The 22,703-nt window shown below is 35.2% G+C and overlaps 2 protein-coding genes across 4 annotated transcripts in view; both read left to right on the top strand.

Annotated features, from left to right (window-relative positions):
- The window catches only part of Rgl (Ral guanine nucleotide dissociation stimulator-like), a 46,979-nt gene extending 41,481 nt beyond the window's left edge, over positions 1–5,498 (top strand). For all 3 annotated transcript variants that reach the window (XM_018505932.1, XM_018505933.1, XM_018505931.1), the window contains exons 5-7: positions 2,381–3,003; positions 3,867–4,178; positions 4,633–5,498. In XM_018505932.1, coding sequence (XP_018361434.1) covers positions 2,381–3,003; positions 3,867–4,178; positions 4,633–5,280 — 1,583 coding nt within the window. In that variant the 3' untranslated portion in view covers positions 5,281–5,498. The remainder of the gene's footprint in view (positions 1–2,380; positions 3,004–3,866; positions 4,179–4,632) is intronic.
- Positions 5,499–13,570: 8,072 nt separating this feature from the next.
- The window catches only part of dysc (whirlin protein dyschronic), a 122,946-nt gene continuing 113,813 nt past the window's right edge, over positions 13,571–22,703 (top strand). Inside the window, exon 1 of the mRNA XM_018505929.1 lies at positions 13,571–14,027. The gene's annotated coding sequence lies outside the window, so the exon portion shown is untranslated. The remainder of the gene's footprint in view (positions 14,028–22,703) is intronic.

Genomic DNA, 22,703 nt, shown 5'->3' on the forward strand with positions numbered 1-22,703 from the left:
GAGTAATAACACTGAAAAAAAGAAATACCAGAACGAAATTAGTTATTTCCCGTAGTTTTTTAAATACTGAATATGAATCCAATATTTAAAAATTCCAAATTGTTCTATCACGTCAAAATTTTGATATATTTGTATTTATAGATACAAAAAATCCTATTTTTACATATTTGGTCATATTATAACTATGTTATATGATGTGTTGGAAAAGTTTCATTTGTAATCAAAATTAAGTATGTTGTTAGAACTTCCAAGCCTTAAAAAGTTTTTTTAGTGTCAGATATGATGTATAAGATATTATGATTAAATAATGCTGAATATGAAACTGACGTCAAAACTGACGAATTCAAAATTATCAAAGACCTCTATAAATTTTGCAATAATCCGCCATATTAAATCCATAATTTTGAATGTGTCAATTTTAACATCGGATTCGTATTCAATGATAAAAATTTAAATATATATATATATATATATATACAGTTGAAAATTGTTTGTTAAATCATCAATAACTTAATTCACAGCTTTTCCTTAATGGACTCTATATTTAACTATATATTTTATTAACCATAGCCGATTAAAAAATCCTTTTGAGGGCTGAAAGTCCTAATATTTAATTTTGATTGTAATAGAATTTCTCCAATATGTTATAAATCGTAGTTATAATATTACAAAATTAATAAAAATAGCCCTTTCTTGCAAAATTGAATTGTAAATTGCTTAATAATTTGTAATGTAATAGAACAATTTGGAAAATACATTTGTGTGTAGGTATTCAACATTCAAAAAACTATAAAAAACTGACTAGTTTCTGTTCCAATATTAAAAAAAGATATTTTTATCAAACAATGTAGTAATATATTTGTTTAATTATATAACTAAATGTCAAATATGAATTTTTAAACATTGGTTAAACATAGTTTTTTGTATTAATACGTAGCGCACTAAATACAATGTCGATTTTTAACAGCTCTAATTTTCTCATTTTGAGTTATTAAAAATAAGGAATCCAAATTGTTCTTAATTGTTAATAATAATATATTCTTGCTTATGCACACAATTTGAATGTAACACGTAATCACTCACATGGCGACCTGCTTTGTATTTACAGAGAATTCGTAAACCGCGATAAGCGAGCAAAACATCCGCTAAGATATTATATTTCAAATGCATTATCTGAGGAGAAAGGTCAAACATTATCGCGCACAATCTAACATTTATGAAAACCCCAAATTGCAAAATTGTCTCCTCAAACTTATGCAAAATAAGAAAAATATAATAGATGAAGTAACACAGGGTCGGACTTTATATATCCAGATCTCGCAATGCGAGATCAACGTAAATTTCGACGTATATCTCGTGAGTTTCTAGAATACAAAAAAAGTTCAAACGGCATATTTTATTGGCGCGAACAGTATTGGCGCGAAAAAATCGTTCTATCGGCAGTTTGGAACACAGAAAGATGGTCTGATTGTTAGTGACGGTGAAAGACCAATCAGGCTTGAGCTCGCACAAAGGCGTCTGCTTCCCGTGTATAAATTGAGGGTCTACAGGCTCTATTATACTGCCACGACCCGAGCAGGGCTCACCTTTCACTCAAGGCTCGCCTGCTGGAGAACTCGATCCAGTTGCAATATTTCCAAAATAGAGATCGTTTTATTTAAAGTAACGAGAGAGAGAGAGAAAGAGAGAGAGAGAGAGAGAGAGAGAGAGAATATTTTGAAACAACCTCGCAAAAGAAAGTTTTTGGCGCGAATATAATTGAGACTTGTTCTTAATAAAGGTTGATAAAATGTAATATTTTTGAAATTAAAAAAATTATAAAAAATCTATTTATTTCAGAATTATTAAAATTTAATATAAATTTTTAATCTTATTAAGTTATGAAAATTATAAAATTAATTTAAATTATTCTTTTATATATTAATTAAATTTTACAATAATGTATTTAAAAAACTGTAATGTATGGAATAAGAAGGAATTTTATACAAAGGACTTCGATTATGAAAATTAACATTTCACCATTTAATTCCATATTAATTTTCATTAATTTTCGATTAGATTAATTTAAGTTCGGCTTTTAGATATTTTTAAAAGAATTTCTAAAGAAATTTACATATATCAGAATTAAATATTAAAATTTAATACAAATATAAATTTTTAATCTCATTTAAATTTCTAAGTCACGGATTGATTTAATTAACTTAAATTATTCTTTTAAATTTGCAACAAAATTTATATTTTAAAAATCATATAAAATAAAAATGACTTTTATAAAAGAACCAATTATGAAAAAAATATCTCGCCACATAATTCTAGATTGATTTTCATTAATTTGAGATTAAACCAGATTAATTTTAATTCGGTTTTCTTTTTCTTTTAGACTGTATAGTATACGACAATGGCCGACTACCCATGCGCGGTTCCCCGGATCCGATGGCGGATCACTGGGGGAACTACATCTTCCCTGAGGTGCCCCATCGTCACTTCGCCGAGCAGCTAACCCGAATGGATGCCGAAGTGTTTAAGAAGCTGGTTGCCCATCAGTGTCTTGGTGCCGTATGGTCCAGGAAGGATCGTTCCAGGAGTCACGAAGCCGCCACGGTGGTGGCAACTGTAAACCAATTCAACGCCGTCTCATTACGTGTGATCTCGACGATTCTGACGGACACGACGCTCAAGTCTCAGGAGCGCGCCAGGATCCTCGAGACGTGGATCGACGTCGCGCAGGAATTGCGGATACTCAAGAATTTTAGTAGCTTGAAGGCGATCGTCTCCGGCCTCCAAAGCAATCCGGTGTATCGACTGGAGAAGTGTTGGCAGTGCATGCCTCGGGAGAAGCACGAACTCTTCCGCGAGCTCGAGAGGATATTCTCGGAGGAGAACAACGCCTGGACACAGAGGGAGTTGCTCATCAAGGAGGGCACTGCCAAGTTCGCTGACACCGCCGGCAGAAGCGATAGGCATCTGCAGAAGCTCTTTCAAAAACAGAATACTCATGCGGGCGTAAGTGCAATAACACTTGTTGTGTAACGTTGCTTTCTTTTGTGAGCTTTCGCGAAAATTTTTCTCAGCTTTTTAAAAAGATCATACAGACGTTTATAACCCTGTTATTCTGTTCACTCATATTGTTAGGGTCAATATGATAAAGAAGCTTTAAACAATAAAAAAGATTTTACAGAAGAAGGATCTTACATTCACAGACGAAGTCATCATATACCAGAGAAAAAAGTTCTTGAAGATTAGTAAAAAATGTACCACATTTTGAATCAAATAGACGCGAACAGCACAGTATAACATTAAATTATATTACGTCGGAAAAAAAATCACGACAGCAACCATTTCTTTTATATAAAGAAAAAAGTTTGTTCGTAATTTGATTGTATGACAAAATATTAATATATCTGATATTTGATTTTAAGAACTTTAAATTGCAAAAGTTTGCACCATCAGTGGTATACCTAAATTAGAAAATTATTTTAATGATTTAACGAGACTAGAACTTAAATTATGAAATTAAGTATATACATACATAAATAAATTTTATTTTTTATATAAATTTATAACTATATATATATATTAATTATAAATTATTCATTAACGTATTATTAATATATAATAATAATTATTTATATATATAATTTATATCTAATTTTTTATAATTAGAAAATTATAAAACTAATTATAAATAAATTTATACACTGAATAACGAACTCAAGGCGTTAAGAATCGATTCGCAAATAATTATAAATACAGATTAGATTACACAGAAACCAGTTTTATTTATATGGACATATCGTATTTTCTGCGCTATTTTCCTTTTCTCTTAAACTGCAGTATTCGTGAATTTTTCTGAAATTTGATTTCAGAACATTAGTTACGGCACGATACCGTACCTAGGTACCTTCCTAACTGACCTCACTATGATCGACACGGCGATTCCGGATACGATAGCCGATGGTCTCATCAATTTTGATAAAAGACGGAAGGAATTCGAGGTGCTCGCCAGAATAAGACTTCTGCAGGGCGCGGCAAACGCATATAACTTCAGCCTGGATCCCGTGTTCGATCGTTGGTTTCACTCGGTGGTGGTGTTGGACGATCGGGAAGCGTACAAGCTCAGCTGTCAGATCGAGCCACCACCAGGGAACACTCTCAACAATCGCGGCAAGAAGAAACAGGTGATCATTTTTTATCTAATAAGAAATACAGCCTTGTGGCTATAAGTATTAAGCATCCTCAATTTATTGCATTTTCTTGGAAAAACCGGTAATAAGATCCAGAGAAAAACTAACAAAACATTAAAATGAAAAAATAAATATTACTTTTCATTATAAATGTAAAACATATTTACATCAATTGTGAAAATATTCTATACTTTTGACCAAGACTAATCTATTTTCTCCCTATATATATATAATATACACGAATATCAAATTTCTCAAAATTATTTAATCTGAGCGCCGAAATTTCTTCACCAAAGTCACACAAAACAAGTACACGAGATGATATTATTAACGATAATCATATATATTTCGAATATTTTTGAAGTAAGTCACGTATTTGATTAAAAAACTATCTTTGATCATCAACAGGGATTCAAACGAGAATTTAATCATGGGACTTGTCTTACAGGGTCATCAAGGTCACCGAAAGAATGATTCAATCGCCTCAACGTCCAGTTCGAGCAGTTCGCAATTTTACTGCGACCTCGATTCCCTTCCGAGCTCGCCACACAACTCGCTGGACCGGCGAACGTCACCGTCACAAATGTCCAGTTCGTCCTCGAGCTCGTCTCTACCGTCCCTGGACGTATCCCTAAGCTCCGGTGGAGGTGGCAGTCATCAGACTCGTCTGGCACCCCCAGCCGGTGCTGTGGCGGCCAACGGTAGCACTCCGAATCTCGCCGGACTGTCTAGTCCCAGTCACTCGCACAAGAGCTCACCTGATTTCTATATTATCAAAGTCACCATGGAAACGGATAACGTAGAAACGCAGGGCGTGGTGCTGTACAAGTCGATAATGCTATCGAATAACGAGCGGACGCCGCAAGTTATCCGGAACGCCATGCTGAAGCTCGGCCTTGAAGGCAGCCCCGATCAGTACACCCTGGCCCAGGTGCTACCTGATCGGGAGATGGTACTGCCCAACTCGGCTAACGTCTATTACGCTGTAAATACCGCGCACAATCTCAACTTCATCTTGAGACAGAGGAGAGAGCCCAATGACGTGACCTCGGACAGTCCCAGGAGCAAAGGCAGCAGTCACAACCACAAGAGGTAGTCTTAAAACCGCCGCTGAGTGCACAGAACAAGAGGCTCTCTGAAGTCTCCCGGTGACGTAAGCGGGAAATAGTTCTTGGACAGTTACATGAACTTTGGACGCGAAGTTAGAGTGCTAATGGATTCTCGGATTGCTCTCGTGAAGGAGAGCAAATTGGAGTCGATCAACATAATTGCGATAAAAGACAAATGCGATGTTGTCAGCGTACGTCAGCGAACGAATACTAAGCTGTAATATCGTGCTAAATGAATTAATATTTGGTATTACAATATTGATGTCAGTGGCATCTTCTCAGCACAGAGCCTGTAGCAACGTTGCCGTAACGCTTGCAAGATTACCGCGATATTGGGACGATTTGTGCTGTATGGGTTAATTGACACCATCAATAATACATAATTGGTAATGTTAATATTACTAATTAACGTTATTAACAGTAATGTTAACGGTACTAATTAAATTATATTGCAACAATACATATCAAAGTATTACGGCTTAACATCCGGTTCGCCATTAAGGTATTCCATTGTAATTTAAAAACGATGACTTATTTAATAGTTGTGCAACGTGAAGAAATGACGATCACAATGTCAGGCATCACAATTACCGCGATCGATCGCGCATCTTCGTTCGTTCTCCGTCGCGAATCGAAGTTGAAAGAGGGCGAGTCTCGCCGTACTTGCGTTAATTAATTTGTTTATTAAGATTTACCATGACAACTCGGCCGCTTCGCCTTTTTGAACGAGACGCAAACGATCGAACAGCAAGCCGAGGTATGATTAAGCGCGGTCACTCGTACAACCGGAAGTGCGTAGACCCACGCACGTATCGCACAAAAACGCACGCACGCACACACGCACGCATATATATATATATATATATATATATATACATATATATAAACACGACTCGTACAGTATTGAAAAGACAGAGAGCTCAGCAAAATTGCGCAACCGAGCAAGCTGTTCTAGCATTATTCTAGGCGCGCGTTTAGCGTGAGTCACACACGCGAGGTTCTTATCGACGCCGCCGTGACGTAAACAGGCCCGTATTCCTGCCGTTTAGAACATCTATAATGTTAAACGTGTGCGACTGCTCCCATTTGCCTAATTCGTTCTGTAAAAAGAGATCATTATTAGAAATTAACGTACTCCCTTTCTTGTGAGAAACTCGGTGGCCACGTTTAGTGATAAATACGGCCGGTCGAGCGATATCTGTTTGATGTAACGCGACGATATTACAGGAAATAATTGTACTAATTGTACACTCTACAAAATATGGCTGTGGGTTCAATTAACACCATGGGTATTAATTGTAATTCTCACCGTGTTGCTTGAACACTAACATGGTGTGGATTTAACACTATGGATGCGGATTGAATACCATAGTTTAAAATTCATAGTGTTAGATCTGTGGTGTTTATATCAACACCAACACGGTGAGAATTTATTCAATATTTAACACCCAGGGTTTTAATCCACATCCAGAGCTAAATACGACCGGTCGAGCGATACCTGATGTAAATGTGCGACGATATTGTATAAGGAAATAATTGTATTAATTGTACACTCTAAAAATATGGGTGCGAATTTAACACCATGAGTATTAAATGTAATTTTTACCGTGTTGGTGTTGATATAAACACTATCGTCTGGACTTAACACTGAGTTTTAAACCATGATGTTAGATACACGCCATGTTGGTGTTTATATCAACACTGACACGGTGAGAATTATATAAACATTCATATTTTTTAGAGTTAAATCCACCCATATTTTTTAGAGTGTATTCAAAATCAAATGAAACTAAGATTTTTACTTTTTCTTGCTCGTCACGAGGGAGCCGTATATTTATAGTGTGCTCTCTCTCTCGTTCGTGATTGACATTTGTCCGATAATGATTATGTTTAATGTTACGGAATGATAATCGTGTCGAAACGCACAGGGATTTTTCTGTTCGTTGCGAGGCAGATGTGCGGCAGTAAAATTACGGGTGCGTCTACGACGGCACACATCCTCGCGTGTGCGTGTATGTACAATGAACTATACACGTGTTTCGCGAAACATTAACGAGATTATAGAGAAGTAGCGGAACAAGCGACTCAAGCCGTAAGGGTCGATTGTGATTTTGTAAATACTTGTAATTGCGTAGCGCGGTAACTCGACCAAGCGGTGGGGGGAGGGGAACCCCCTCGCGCAAAGAGGGCAGGGTGCCCCATCGGAAACCTGTCAATTATTGTCGCCGTTCCCTCTCGTATACTCTAGAAAGCGGGATCCGATATTTAGAACTGCCTCGTTTGATATTCTACAAAACAAAATATTCGCGAATTTATCCAATGAATTGTTGAGAAGGCAAGGAAAAAGTTCTGTGATAAAAAGGAATCTCTCCAATTTTTTTTCTTCTTTCGACTATAAAGCAAAGAACGAATTTTGGTTCGCAATAATCGGACAAGCCCACTTTTTCCGATCTCATTGTATGAGAAGCTGGGGGAAAATTTTCAAGAGAGTTCATTAGGAAATGTGTACCCGTCTAGTAAATATTAACCGAGACACTACCGGTGTTTCTAGATTAACAGTAACATAACATCAGTGTTACAATTTCACACTCAATGTAATTGTCATATACAATATGAATTATATTGAGTTATTTTATAATATTTATATTTTTTAAATATGAAATTATAATACTGATGTTATATTATTGTTAATTGTTGTTTACTGGGTAGTTAGCGGCTGGACGGAAATTGAAGGCTTGACTGCTAATGATCAAATAAGTCTATATTTTTCTGTCGTTATGGAAAAGTTGGAACTGGTAGATTCAGTCATGATAGTCAGATAAGTCCATTTTTCTCCACTATTATAGAGAAATCTTGAAAACATGTCACAAGATTATATGTTTTGATATTATTTCAGTAGAGGAATAGTTAAATTATCAATGTTTTGACCTTGCAATTTGGCGTAAGTATGAAGAAACATTAACGTATTTCTTCTATAATTGTAACATATAAAATTAGCATCGAAATTATTTTCTCTTGAAAATATCATGTTAAGAATAATTTGCTTTCTTAGTATATATATATGTAAATAAAAGCCAAGAATTAATTATTTAAAAAATAAATTTGAAGTGGAGACTGCTCGGTGTTCTTAAAGATTAAATTTAATTGAATGTATTTTTAATGAATCAATGACTGAACGTTCGAGAAAACGTTTGAACTTTGCAAATATTTACGTCTAACAAAAATACCACAATTATTTTAATAGAACGATTAATATTCAATTATTGAATTATGTAACTCTATCCAATATAGGCTACTTGTTTACAGGTAATTACATGAATAAAATTAAATCCTCATTATTTCCATATAAATATTGAAAATGCCTCTCTTATGTCTTCAATCAATCAATAATAAGTTAGACAGCAATGTGGATAACACAAATAAATAAAAAGCGCCAAATTACGGTCGCGAAGCAGGATCTTAGTGCCTATGTAATAATATTTCTATGTAATATTTTCAAGTAATGTGTAAAAATGTTTCTTCTCAAGCAGGACAAGTTACAGTAACGTCAAAAAACGTTAAAATAAATCGTAACTGATAGAAAAGTAACTTTTATATAGAGTTATTATTTTACAACCATTTCGATATCATGATTCTGTTTGATGCGGATTATTTTGAATCTGATCATCAGTTTTCACTGTTAGACTGAACAAAAATCGCCGTTTAAATAGTTCATATTGAGTATAGTTATCTCAATTAAATCAGAAAACGCTAAAATCATGTATTATCCGACTTATTCCGAGGACGAATGGTTCCGGCGACTAAATGCCGGAAATCCGAAAGAAGTAGATCAAGTTTTTTACCCAGTCGCGTGCCTGGGAGGGGATTCTCGGTGTCAATCGATATTCCATTAGTGAAGCGAGCGCTAAATAATAGACGGCTCACTCGTCGTGAGAAAAAGTGGGCTTGTCCGGTTTTTTGTGGGCAAACCGCAGTTGTCAGAATTGAAACCCGCGTTGCTAACCAACTAGCCGAGAGCCAGTTCAACCCCGCAAGTTCGGCCGCTCGCGGTTTTTTCACGTTGATACATTTTTTCACCGTAGCTTCGCAACACTCAACAAACTCCCGCGCGGCCGAAAGGGAAGAAGGAAAAAGAGCGAAAACAAACCCATGGTCGAGCATCCCGACAATTAATGTTTAGGTTTCGAATAAGGTTTCCCCCGACAAAGACGTTAGACCTTATACAATTTTTGTACTTACCTCCCCATCGATTTTTTCCCCTCTCCTTTCTTCTCTTTTCCCAGAAATTCTCACAGATAAACATAGTGGTAGCAGTTATAAAGGTGACTGTACAAGTTTTATATGTAGAATGAATGTACATAGTTGAATAAATTGCTGCATATAGTTGAATAAACTATCTTACAGTTGCAATAACTATAAAGTAGTTTATTCAACTATATACATATATATGGAACTTATGAAATATCATTTTATTTTATTGAAGCAATTCAATTGTCAGTAGATATTCATGTAACTGCTTTTGATACAAGTTTGTTAGCCATAGAGTGGTACTAATTATGCTACAGGTAGACGTTTTTCGGATATACAGAACGAATACAATTTACAAAAAACTGAAGAAGGAAATATGGTTGTGGTTATGAAATAGAAGAGAAGATGTGAAATACCATCGAGTAGTACATAGTATTAAGTATTATATCATATGTTGCGTATATACATTTCATTACCAGTTCAATTATACCATTGAAAGCTACATTCAAGGTCTCCAAGCTGTAGACTGAAGTTATAAAATCAATATCAATGTACTTCTCAAAATTACGACACTAATGACCAGTGGTCACACTGAAAAAAATTTCTAGTTGAAAATGAACGAACCAGCATATTCTGATCATAATCAACCAGAATTTTGATAATTATTACGTGGCTATTTCGACTAGAATTCTTATAGATTTAATCAGAAAGTTCTAATTTATCTACTTTCCACTTGAATCCCAATTAATAAAATTAAACACTTTTTTTATGCATAAATTATACAAGATATCGTAGTATTCCACAATTCATTACTTATTCCATAATCATCTCCTTTCCTGTATAATAATTCTACCTATAAAACTTGTACAGCTATTACTTTGATATTGCTACCACTATGTCTTTTTCTCTGAGTGCATCTACCTAATTCGTTTGTCTAACTAGCTGTGTATTCTCCTCACGTGTAGACGGCCTCGAAAAAATAGTGAGACCGCCGACGAGAAGCGAATTGTATGTGTAGTACGATCTGACAAAAGTGAGAATAGATGGCCTACACTTTTACGCGTCGTGTAACGTTTTTATCTTCTTCTACCTCGACAATCCTTCACGGTCGTAAAGTCAACGTGATTTGTCGACGCCCAGTCGATTTCTGTCCTCTCCTACTCCTTTTTTTTATAATTCTTTTACGGTCGCACAAGTAAAACCAGAGTTTCTCTCTCTATTTTAAAATAACGAATACTTTTGAGATACCCTTTTTAAAGATTGAGATACGTTCGGCGGAAAAGAAGATACGTTCCAATAAATATAGTCACACGTTTAAAGAGCTGAAGAGAGGAAGTTTAAAGATTCTCTTATCGCGTGAATCGTCTGTTATCTTAAATCGTGTGAATCGTCTGTTATCTTAAATCGTGATAATGACTCTAAAATAGAGAGAGAGAAAGGGATGGAAAATCCGCCGTGAGTCTTACGCGGGTCTTTCATTGGGTGAAAGGTCGAACCGATCGGTATCACGAGGAACAATTTCACGTGGCTGACGAGTGGACTTCCGCCGTGTGTCGGCACATCCGGCACGCGAACCTGTTGATCTTCGCAAGGAACTCGAATACTCGGTTTGCAGGTAAGTAAGACTCTATCCAAAGCTAAACAGAGCTAATGGTTTCGTCCAGCAGCGGTTCGCGATCGACGAAGAAGACCGCCGTTTCATCTTGACAGGAAGTATTTGTACCAAGTCATTCCAATAGTTCCTACGATATTCAAGGACGTGATTGAGTGGGAAATGAAGTGGAAGGCACATAGTTGGATTGCTGTCATTCCAGCTCGACAAAGATTTATCGAGGTATAGCCATCAGCCGTTCCAGGAGTCTAACAATATTTCCCGAGTAAAGTAGAACAGCGAGAGATCCCAGTGGATAATGATCGTGCTCTTGTTTGCTGAGAAAATCAAGTTGGGAAAACACAGAATTATTAAATAAATTATCAAAATGAAATTTATATCTATTTTCGAGTATAAAAGACCTCTGTTTCTACATTACATTTGGATGATTTATTAGTGCAAGAATTCTATAAAAATTTCTTTAAGTTAATTTTTTCTTTGATGCTTTGAATTTTTTTAATAGTAATCATAAACGGATCAAATGTAAAACATCCCTGATGAAAATATTTTTTAGAATTTGTGTACATAATATTTTAGAATTCCTATATAAATTCCATAAATTTTCCAAAAATTTCTTAAATTTTTGCACATGAATTGAAACACTTCAGAAATGCTAAGAAAGTCCACATCTTTTCTAGAAATATTTATATCTATGCGAATTTTTAAATATTCTATAATTTAAAAAAAAATTTTAAAAAGTGGAAAATAATCCTTTAGACATTTTTATAAATTTAAGATATGAAAAATTCTTAAAAATATGACATGAAAGTTTTTTCAGAGATCTTATAAACATATTCGCTGCTCTCACTCGAATATTTTTATGCGAAATAGGAAAAAAAGGAGAAAAATAAGGAAAAATTTTGTTCTCTCGTTTTCCCGGAAAATATTCAACAGTACCATATTTCTTATCAAAACTCTAACAAGTCGAAAGAGTTTTGGCAGCAATCCTAATAGTTTTCGACATTTCTAACATTTCACATATATCACGCTCAGAGAACATAGTAGTAGAAATTGTAAAAATGACGATTACAAGTTATAGAATTGCAGAACTAATTATAATTGCAATAACTGTAAAATAATTTATTTCTATACATTAATTTTACATATAAATCTTGCATATAGTTACCTCCATAGTTGCCACAACTATATTTTTCTCTGAGTGAACAAGCCTTAAATATTCAGGTGGCTTTGGTTCGAAATATAAACTGAAACGACCTATCTTTAGCCCCGGATAATTTAAAGCCGCTTCTTTTGTGTCCTTCAACTAAGCGTGTCCCGACGTATTGCCCTAACCGTGGAAAGAGTCACCCAGATACCGAGATTGCTCCGCGCGATGCCGCGTTTCGCGATTGGTTTCGCGCGAACTAGTTCAAGGCCGCGTCGACGACGTCAGAAGTGGCGAACCGGAGGAATTTGGATATATGCATTCTGGCGGGCTTAATTGATATCGAAAATGAATTCCCGTTCGCCCTGCTGTTCGACACGTGTGCTAGATATTTGCTACTTTGCTATAACGAATGTGCCATTACGTTTCCAATTAAATCAGCGCCGTACGGTCCACCGTATCTCATTATTCTCGAAGATCCTTATAACATCATGTTCAGATCAACGATATCGATCGATCTTTAAGAAATTTAATTATGTATCTTCCAATTCATGAACAATTATTAATATTAATAATACAAAACACAACAATGAAATAAAGAAGTAAATATGTAACATAAAGATAGATATAAATTTCATTTTTAATGTTTATCAATTTTATTAAAGAAATAATATTGAATTATACAATACATTTTGTTAAAAAATTTAAGGAGTAACTCTTTATTTTTAATAGAATTCTGGGATTGAAATAATATATTAAAATAATAATTAAAATGTATCTTATTTTAATCCCGGAAATATTATTATATTTAATATATTTCTATTACTATATTTAATATTGAATGATACAATAATGTTTTATTAAAGAATTTAAAGAGTAACTCCAAAATTGATATAATATACTGAAATGATTGCTTCAGTATAATTACTTCACAATCCCGGAACTCTACGCATTAAAAATAAAAAGTTGCTTCTTAAACTCTTTAATATTATTATATTATTCAATATAATTTTCTTAATAAAACTGAAAAACAAGGTGAAATTAAAAAACAATGTTGAAGAGCTCAAAGTATAATCTCATTTTCCGAGAATTCAGAATGATAAATGATAATGTACTTTAGCAAAAAGAGATATTAAAAGTTGATAGCAGAATGGCAGAATACATAATGGGGTTTGAAAAAAGGAGTTCGAAAGCACGTTGATTACACGGTACCGCTACTCCCCTCTTAAAAAAAAAAGACCAACAGTGACCATCAAGTCACCAATGCCGCACCGGTACCGAAACAACATAACCCCCTCGCAACCCCGTCGCTAGCAGAGCGGCCACCAATCAAGCGCCGCCCTGTCGCGCCTGCTCGGGGACGACTTCCCGCGAACGCCGGCAGGCGGCGCGACACTCGTCGCTCCCCCGATTCACCCTCAACCTTCCACCCTCGCCTCACCCCCTCGACAAGCCGGTGAACTTCAAGCCAACCCCCGGCTGGCGCTCGCTCGCTCGCAACGAGCCAGTCGTGAGCTTCGTGCCGTGGTTGCTGGGGCGATGCGCCTTGCGCATCGACCGTCGTGCGCGACTGCAGCAGCAACAGTAACAGCAGCAGCAACGAGTAGTGCATTGCGCGTCGCACTAACGTGCCTACTGTCCGTCATCGTCGTCGTCGTCGTTGGCGCCGGACTCGCTGGAACGACGACGCTCGCACGTGAGCACGTCGCCGCGGCCGCGAGATGAGAGACGTGAGTCCCTTCGATCGGTCCACCTTCTTTCTCACCCTCTTTCTGTCTCGTCCTCTCTCTATTTTTCTCTCTTTCTCATTTGTTCTCTCTTTCTCTTCGTCTCTCTCGCCCTCTCTTTCTCTGCCTGCGTCTCTATCCGCTCTTCGAGCTTCCGTGTGTGTCGCGGTAGAGGAACACCACGCAAAGAACTGGCCATCTTTGAAACCTCCCCGAACTGCCTGCTCGCGAACTGCGTACTCGCGATACGCGCTCGTGGCACTACGGAGATGTCGTGTCGATCAGACGTCGAAATGGCACCCCCGCGTAGTCCGTCTCGCTCCGTTCTCTTTCTCCCTCCCCCGCTCTCACCCTCTTTCCGTCATTGACGCTCGGCAAATCGAGCGCTAGTCGCGGCGCCCGTTCTCTTCCGGAGAACGTGAGATTATGATGTCTCAATTTGGCGAAGATGCGAATTACTGTCGCGCTTCGCACTTGGCTTCACGCTCGTTGCCGAGGAACGGGGTCGCGAGCAGCAGGTGTTGCCTCGAAAAGTATTGCTTCCTCTCCCCTAATATAAGCCACTTTACTTCCTCTTCCCAGCTTACTAGAGTAAGATTCGAATTCTGACCCTGGAAAAAATATGAAAGTAAAGTCGCGAAATACGATGTTCGTGACGTTGAAGTAACCATGACATCGAGATATTTCGAGAGTAATCTAGCAGAGAGTCAATGGGGCTTGAGGGAGCAATTTTTTTTAATGGCAAAGTTGAGAGACCTTTAGAAAAATTGTTGAGATTAAGTTTTTTTCTGGTGTAGAGTGAGTCTTTACTGTTGGGGTGCCCGATAATAGAAACGTACCGGAGTCGGGCTTATGCAGTAATTGGCTTGAGCTAGCATCAGGTGTTACCTTGAAAAATATTGTCATTGGCAATAATCGCCTCTAGAAGCTGGGATTGTGACACTCCGACTCTAGAAACGTAGAGCTAATCGGAGTAAATGTGCAGGGATGAATGTCACGCTGTCCTTTCAACGAAGGATTTCCGTAATTGTTTGAAAGATAAGCTGCTCTTAAAGGACATGATTCTCAAATTTCAATTCTATAAAGATATGTTAAAAAAAAAGACATTAAAAATTTAAAAGAAGCGCTAAGTATTTTTATCTCAATAGTATTTGTAGTATTCTATAATATTTCTGGGCAAAAATGGTTAATATTTCTTTCATGAAATTTCTAAAGAGGATTATTATCAAAGTTCAGTTTTATAAATACAGACTCGACATCGAATTTGTATAGTCCTAAAATAAATTCTAACGTTTGTCTACGTCAAAATCAAATTTTCTTATAGAAATCCAATTTAATATTGGCCAATTTAATACTGACAGATAGAAAGCGATAAATTACATTTGAATAACATGCTTTTAATACTCAAAATAAGTAATTCATCATTATATATACCTTTTAATATAATCAAAAACAGCACACTTATTCAAGGGACATTCTAAGAACATCCTTAGAATATTTAGAAGATACGAGGACGTTCTCTGTAGATCTTTAGGAAATCCCTCAGCGGTTTCTACCAAATTTAATATTAACAGGTAGTAATTAATCATCTAGTTTAAGTATTAAAAGCACTAAGCAACATGATTTTAATACACAAAATAAGTAATTCATCATTACATCTTCCAGTATAACCCATAGCATATCTAATTCAAGAGATGTTTTGAAAATGTCTTTAAAACCTTCAAAGAACACGGGAAGGTCTTTAGGACATTCCTTGGATGTCTATTTTATATAGGAAAATTCTGCAAGGGTTGCTTAATAAAATCCTTGAAAAAAAATTCCGATTATTACGATTTAAAAAATAAACATCCTCACACACAGAATTATTAAGAAATTACGATTAACTCACACATAAAAATATCGTAGCGTCACGTAGCCTATTGTCACCAAACTTTTATCAATCTCAATGCCAAGATTCGAGGTTAGCAGACAGTACTTGCCTTGAAAAACATTGCGTCAGCTCTGACGCCACTAATAACCTATTCCAGGGGGCAAGATTATTCTACTCTCCGAAGACGTAATATCAGCTCGTGCAATATCCAAGCTTTGAAACTAGTTAAAACAAACACGCACACAAACATACCCACAAGAATGTCTGAAGGGTGTGTTGTGATGCCTGAAGACGGTATAAATGCATCGAACACTTTTGATAGTTTTTCGGATACTTTTCTGACATATTTTTTGCTTATTTACGAAGTATCTATTGTTCCCCTTAACGTTCTTCTTCCTTATCGATCCCACCATTCGGTCGATCTTCGGGAAAGCCGTCGACGTGAGTCGTCGGTCCGTTAAAAATTTGATAGGGTTAAGGGCGGTTCCTCGGCTCGGCCTCGACCAAGAAGAAGAAGGTAGTGCTCGTGCACAACCCCTCTTTCCCTCTGGTCGCCCCTGTCTCTTCTCTCTCTCTCTCTTTCTCGTAACACTTTCCAGCCCTCGACCTCGTGGCCGAAGATCGATCCCTGGTGGTGACGTGCTGCGTGAGCACACCCTCGTGGAAAAAAGCGGTCGCTCGGTCGCGTTAATAACTAATAACGACGACGGCCGCGGCGTATATGCGGAGGCCGACACGCGACGGCACCTTCTTTCGCTTATCCGGGGCGTCACGACGCTTGCTCGCTCGTTCGTTCGTTCTGCACGAGTGTATATGAGCACGTGCCACGTGAATGTAAGCGAGAGAACGACGTAAGGTAGTTTAGAGCGCTTCACTGAAAGGCAAACGCATAGAGATAAAGAAAAACGGAGAGACAACACAGAGAAAGAGAGAGTGATCGTCAACGTGTTAAAGAATATCGGTGTGAATTTAATATGCGGTGTTTATATAGTTCTCACTGTATTGGTGTTAATGTTAACACCGACATTATGTAAGTTAATACTATAGATTTTATCCACAACGTGATGGTATTAATATATGAACACATCAGGGGTTATAAATCCACACATGTTGCTGTGCCTATATAATTCTCATTGTGTTAACATTAATACCAGTACGCTGTGGATTTATAACCTGCGGTGTTTCTATCAATATCATCATAAAACCATGACATGTTAGTGCTACTATTAACACCAACACAGTGAGAATTATATAGATACCGCATGATGTTAAATCCACACCAGTATTTTTTGAAGTGAACAAATAACATAGTGACGAAAGCGCTTGGTAACACACGTCCTGGAGGCGATCTTCCTCGTTGAAAAGACAAAAATAGTTTTCCATTAACGAAAACGTCGCGGTGCTCAAGTAGTGCTTGACCTACGTGAACGATTAAGGGAAAAAGAGCTTCTGCTCGGCTAGTCGCACGCCTCGGGGATCGATGAGAAAAGTTTATTCCACAGTTAATTAGCAAGTGGTCTTCCCTCTTGTAGAATCTTCATTCGAAGCGAGTAACTTGGATTACCAAGATATCTGATTCTCAGCTTTGAAGAAGATGACCAACTTTGTGTAGTTTTCAACAAGGAATATCGTTCTGTGCGTCTATTCAACTCGCCCATTTCTGATCATCCTACATACACTGTTAAATTCGTGATGTCGAACTGCACTCTCTCAGTTAAAATAATTTTTAATTGTTTATATAGCTCCCCATTGCTTCTATTATTCAATATGTCGTTAATTTGACTAAAATAATAAAAAAGTTAAATAATTTAACTAAAATACTATATTAAATTTAACTCAAATTTAGTTTATTATTCCTACATACGCTGTTAAATTTGTGATGTCAAACTATATTCAATTTAAATAATTTTTAATTGTTTATATAAATCTCTCTCTCTCTCCATTGCTCTTATTTAATATGTCGTTAATTTGACTAAAATAATAAGAAAGTTAAATAATTTAACTAAGTACCATATATTAAATTTGACTTAAATTTAGTTTATTATTTACTAGGTGCGTATAAATGCTTATTTTGAAAATACGCAATTCAACCACAAAAACGGAGTGATTAGATGTGGTTGCTTTTTTAATCACATGTATTGTGTTAAAATAATAAATTGTGTCACGCATAAAACATAAAATTAGCAAAACATTATTTAATTTAAAGAATTGATTTAAATTCGATTTTTTAATATTTAACAGTGTAGATAGAAAATTCGAATATGCTGCAAATAGCTTAATCTACTTGTAAACGCATACTTACAAAACAAATCACTTATTTGACGTTTGATTAAGATATTACGCGGATGACACGTCGAAGTCTTCAAGCATTCGATAAGAGAATGGCTGAGTTCAGCAGAGATAACAATCAGTTAGCGCTTAGTGAATCTTTAATATGATTGGTTCTTGCCTTAGCTTTTCACTGGATTTAAGTGTAGGAACCATCTTCTTGTAGGAACCATCAATCATATAAAGAATCAATAAGTGTTAACTGATTAGTTTTCTCTGCTAAACGCAGTCACTGAACTTTAAGAGTAAAAATCAATGATTTTTTTATACTCTCGGATATATAAAAAACGTAAATAAAAAAATTTGATGTTGGAAATATAAAATTATGTGAGAACATAAAAACAATTTTTCTCAATTAGATAATTATTTAATAGCTTGCTTTTTTCTCTTTATTGCATACCTTTTTATTATATACCACGTGTATGATAAAATATTTATATACATTGTTTTATAAAAAAATATAATTGTGTGGGTAGCGTCGTACTAGACTGTGACTTTTTAATATTGCTCAGAAACTGTCTTGGAAGCATAAAAGGCCTCACAAAACAGATTGTTTCTTTGACGTATTATTATTAAGATTATACGCTGATGACACGCTGGAACGCTTTTCAAGTATTTGATAAGAGACTGAACTTTAAGAGCAAGGATCAACGATTCTTTTTATGCTCCATGATACGTAAAAAGTAAACAAATATAAAAAAAATTTATATTAATGATATACCAACTAAGAGAAAAGATTCTAAAGCAATATTTTTCAATTAATCGCCATTATTAGTTTACTTTCTTAATAAATTATTCATTCCATCAAGCTATTGATTCCAAAGATACACAATATTGCTCCCTTACTTCAAAAGTAATTTAAAAAATATAATTTCCGAGTTATTACCATGAATGAGTTAAATAAACATTATCAATCATTATTTACAAATCAACTAAACTTTGCAAAAATCGTTCCTATTAAAAACGAGTGGTTTCTTTAAAAAAAATTTTTTTTAAAGTCGTTACTAAAAAAGGGTGTTTTGAAAAAAAATCGTTGCAATTCAACAAGGATAGTTAAAAAAAATCGTCACAACTCAAAAAGGTAGTTTAAAAAACGGCACAATTAAAAAAGAGTGGTCTACGAAAAAATCATCAGAATCGTTATCCAAAAAGGGCGAGTTTTTAAAGGTTGTGAAACAAAAATAACAAAAGTGACATCATGTTAAGAATATGTATCTTTTTGTCGATATTATTTGATTAATCCGTAATTTTCTGTCAAATTGAAAATCAGTTTTTCATTTTTTCTCTTTCTAAGAAACTTAATCTTTTGAGCTGTGTTACTTTTGAAGTAAAAGTATAATATGTATCTTCAAACTTAAAATAATTAAGAAAATTCTCTTTATTGCACGCCACGTACACGATAAAATAAGTTGTTCATAATTAAAAATGTGATTCTGCGAGTAAGCGACATGCTAGACTATATAACGCTTCGGAAATCGCTTTAAAAACTCTCCTGGAAGTGCGAGAGATACTTTGCATCAATAATTCAAGAGGCATACGTTCCCTGCGTTACGTACATCTCACACATGCGACAAGTGCAACAAACTCAACGACGCCCTCGTTTTTTACACAGTAAAAAAGAAAATGTTAATTTTAACATTTTTTACATGTCCCAGGAGATCCACTCTAAATTTTAAGTTAAAGTGACTCATTCGTCTTGTGTTATTTATTAACGAACTAATAATGTTAAACAATTGACACAATACTTTACATTTATATTTATTATTTTGACTTTAAAGGTGATTTAAAACTAACATATAAAATAAGTAGAGTACATAGAAGAGTAGTTGCAGTAACTCGTAAGAAAATGTTAATAAAACATTTTTGTTCGTATAATGTGAATGAAAAAATTCTTAGATGTTAAATTGACTTTGAGATATATAGATTAATTGAGACAATTGTGTTAAAAACACTCAAAATAATATTCCATTTTTAATTGCATACGTAATTGTTAAGTTAGAAAGGTGACATGAGTCTAACACATCAAAATGTTACAAAAATAATAACATATCAGTTATATGTTTATTTTACGTTGAAGCAATAATCAAAATGTGGTAACAAGAAAATTTTAACATATGGACGCACGATTTTTTACTGTGTACCCATCAATTTTACTGTTTTTCGCGCTCTCTCTCTCTCTCTCTCTCTCTCTCTTTCTCTCTCTTTTTCTCTCTCATACGAAATGCATTAAAGGACACACGAATAGGTATTCGTTGGGCCGAATGTCGGGTCTATATGGCGCACGTGGCACGTGCGTAAACGCTATAAATGTAACTTGAACAGTCCGACCCTGTCTCGCGTTCGATCGCACAGTAAATTCTGAATACACGCGTGACAGTCACGCTAACCGTCACGGGAAATTGGATTCAATCCCCGCGTCATCCCCGCTCGAGCCTCGCCCCTACAATGAAATGACTTCGATCGTTCCACGTATATTTCCAATAATTAAAACAAAAGTAATCTACTCGAGTAAATTGTTTGTAGAGTAGAAAAATTAACAATAAAAGAATGGAATTTAAGAAAACGTTCACTCTCGAATTTTGAAGAAAACATTAGAAATGGTTTTCAACTTCATGATTTTAAATTCACTCTTGTTTTCTATATAATAGACAAAAAGAGTATCAGAGCACATTTATATATATATATATATATATATATATATATATGTATATGTTTCTGTATAGTGTATTCTATATAAAATTATAGAGGAATAATCAGTACTTTTTGTGAGTAATATATACGTTCACATTAAGTATTTATTATTATTTATACAACATTACCAATAGGAATAAATAAATAAATAAATAAATATGTACTTTGTAAATATGTTAACTAAAACGTATATATGAAATAAACATAAATTAAATATGCAAATATTATGTATTTGGGATTAAACCAGCTGATATAAATAGCAATATACAAAATTATCTATAATTTACAAAGAAATTTTAACTTTTCAGACATAAAATTTTCAAGATTAAAATTTCCATATGAAAGGCAGTATAAATATATTATTGTCATTTCTACAAAATGTATATTACGTAAGCATTTATAAATTATATAGATTTAAATTAATTAAACCTGATTTCCCACTTTGATGATACTGGAATATTGAAAAAAAATTTTAAATAATAATAATGTGTTATATTAGTCCTATTTCAGCCGCAATAAAGATAATCTTACATCGAAAAAATTGTTTATTTAACTGAATTAATTTAGTTTGTCTTTATTTCTTTCATTGGAAAATGTACGTATTTAATTAAATCAAATATGTTTGACTTAAATACATGCATTTTCTTCATTGAAAGAAATAGACGAATTAAATTAATTTAATCAAATAAACATTTTTTTTCTTCAATGTTATGTTCAAAGATCAAATTAGTTTATACTTTAAATTTGTTCTCTGAAGCTGACGAATCGCCGAAATTATTTATTTATTTATTCCTTTTTTTTTTGTCAACGCCAACGTTATCGCGTCATTTTTATCCGGTTTTCTGAAAGAATCCCTTCGTCATCCTTCGTGGATCCGAGAGCGAAGGGTCGACAGCGCGTGACGCAAAAATAAGTCATTGTGGACGACGCCATCATTGATCGTACGCTGCTTATAAATGTCTCTCTCCGTATTATTAATAGATGGATTCGCCAGCCGTTTATACTCGTGATTATCGAATGTATCACTCATGCGGGCCACGCCGGGTGATTCCAGGTGATTTCCACCCGAATTTACCGCGAGTGCGCGATTTCTGTACGTCCATCCTGCACGTCCATCGGTCACTGTCAGTTTACTCAATCAAAAGATTCGAATTTATTCTCGCACGCGATTAACAATGAGAGAAGAGTGTTTGATATTTGTGACTATATTTGCACGGTAAAACAATTACAATTAGGACTTTTTTATGTATAAAACTATAAATAAGTAAATTACAACGAAACCAACGCTATGACTGTCAATTGACGGCCAAGGTTCCGTCAGTACTGGACCATCGTAGGTAAATAATTGGCTGACAAAATGATGACCAAAATTCTGTTAACCAGTATTGGGCCATCACTGGCAAATGATTAGCTGAAATAATTGGGCCAATAGGCTCAATGGCGTTTGCCAGTACTGGACTCAAGTTATCATCCAGTATTTCGCCAGTACTGCGCTAGTACCTGAACTATAAGCAATAATGCCACACAGAAAAAAAAGATTAGTTGCAGCAGCAAAAATTTGCGAGTGGTAGCTAAATTCCAGTCGTAACATATGGATACCTAACATATCTGCGAGGTCTAATTTCCATTAGCTGTGAGGCCTAAATATTGTCATTGTAACAGACAAGCATTTTGCTATTATGTCGATCTATTGAGCATTGCAGCAAACGTTTTCTGTGTAGCAGACAATTTGGTAGCAAATACAGTTTCAGCAAACCATATTTAGCTGTGGTAGACACAATTTTCTTTTA

This window comes from Trachymyrmex cornetzi, unplaced genomic scaffold, assembly GCF_001594075.2.
Source record: "Trachymyrmex cornetzi isolate Tcor2-1 unplaced genomic scaffold, Tcor1.1 scaffold220, whole genome shotgun sequence".
Taxonomy (NCBI): domain Eukaryota; kingdom Metazoa; phylum Arthropoda; class Insecta; order Hymenoptera; family Formicidae; genus Trachymyrmex; species Trachymyrmex cornetzi.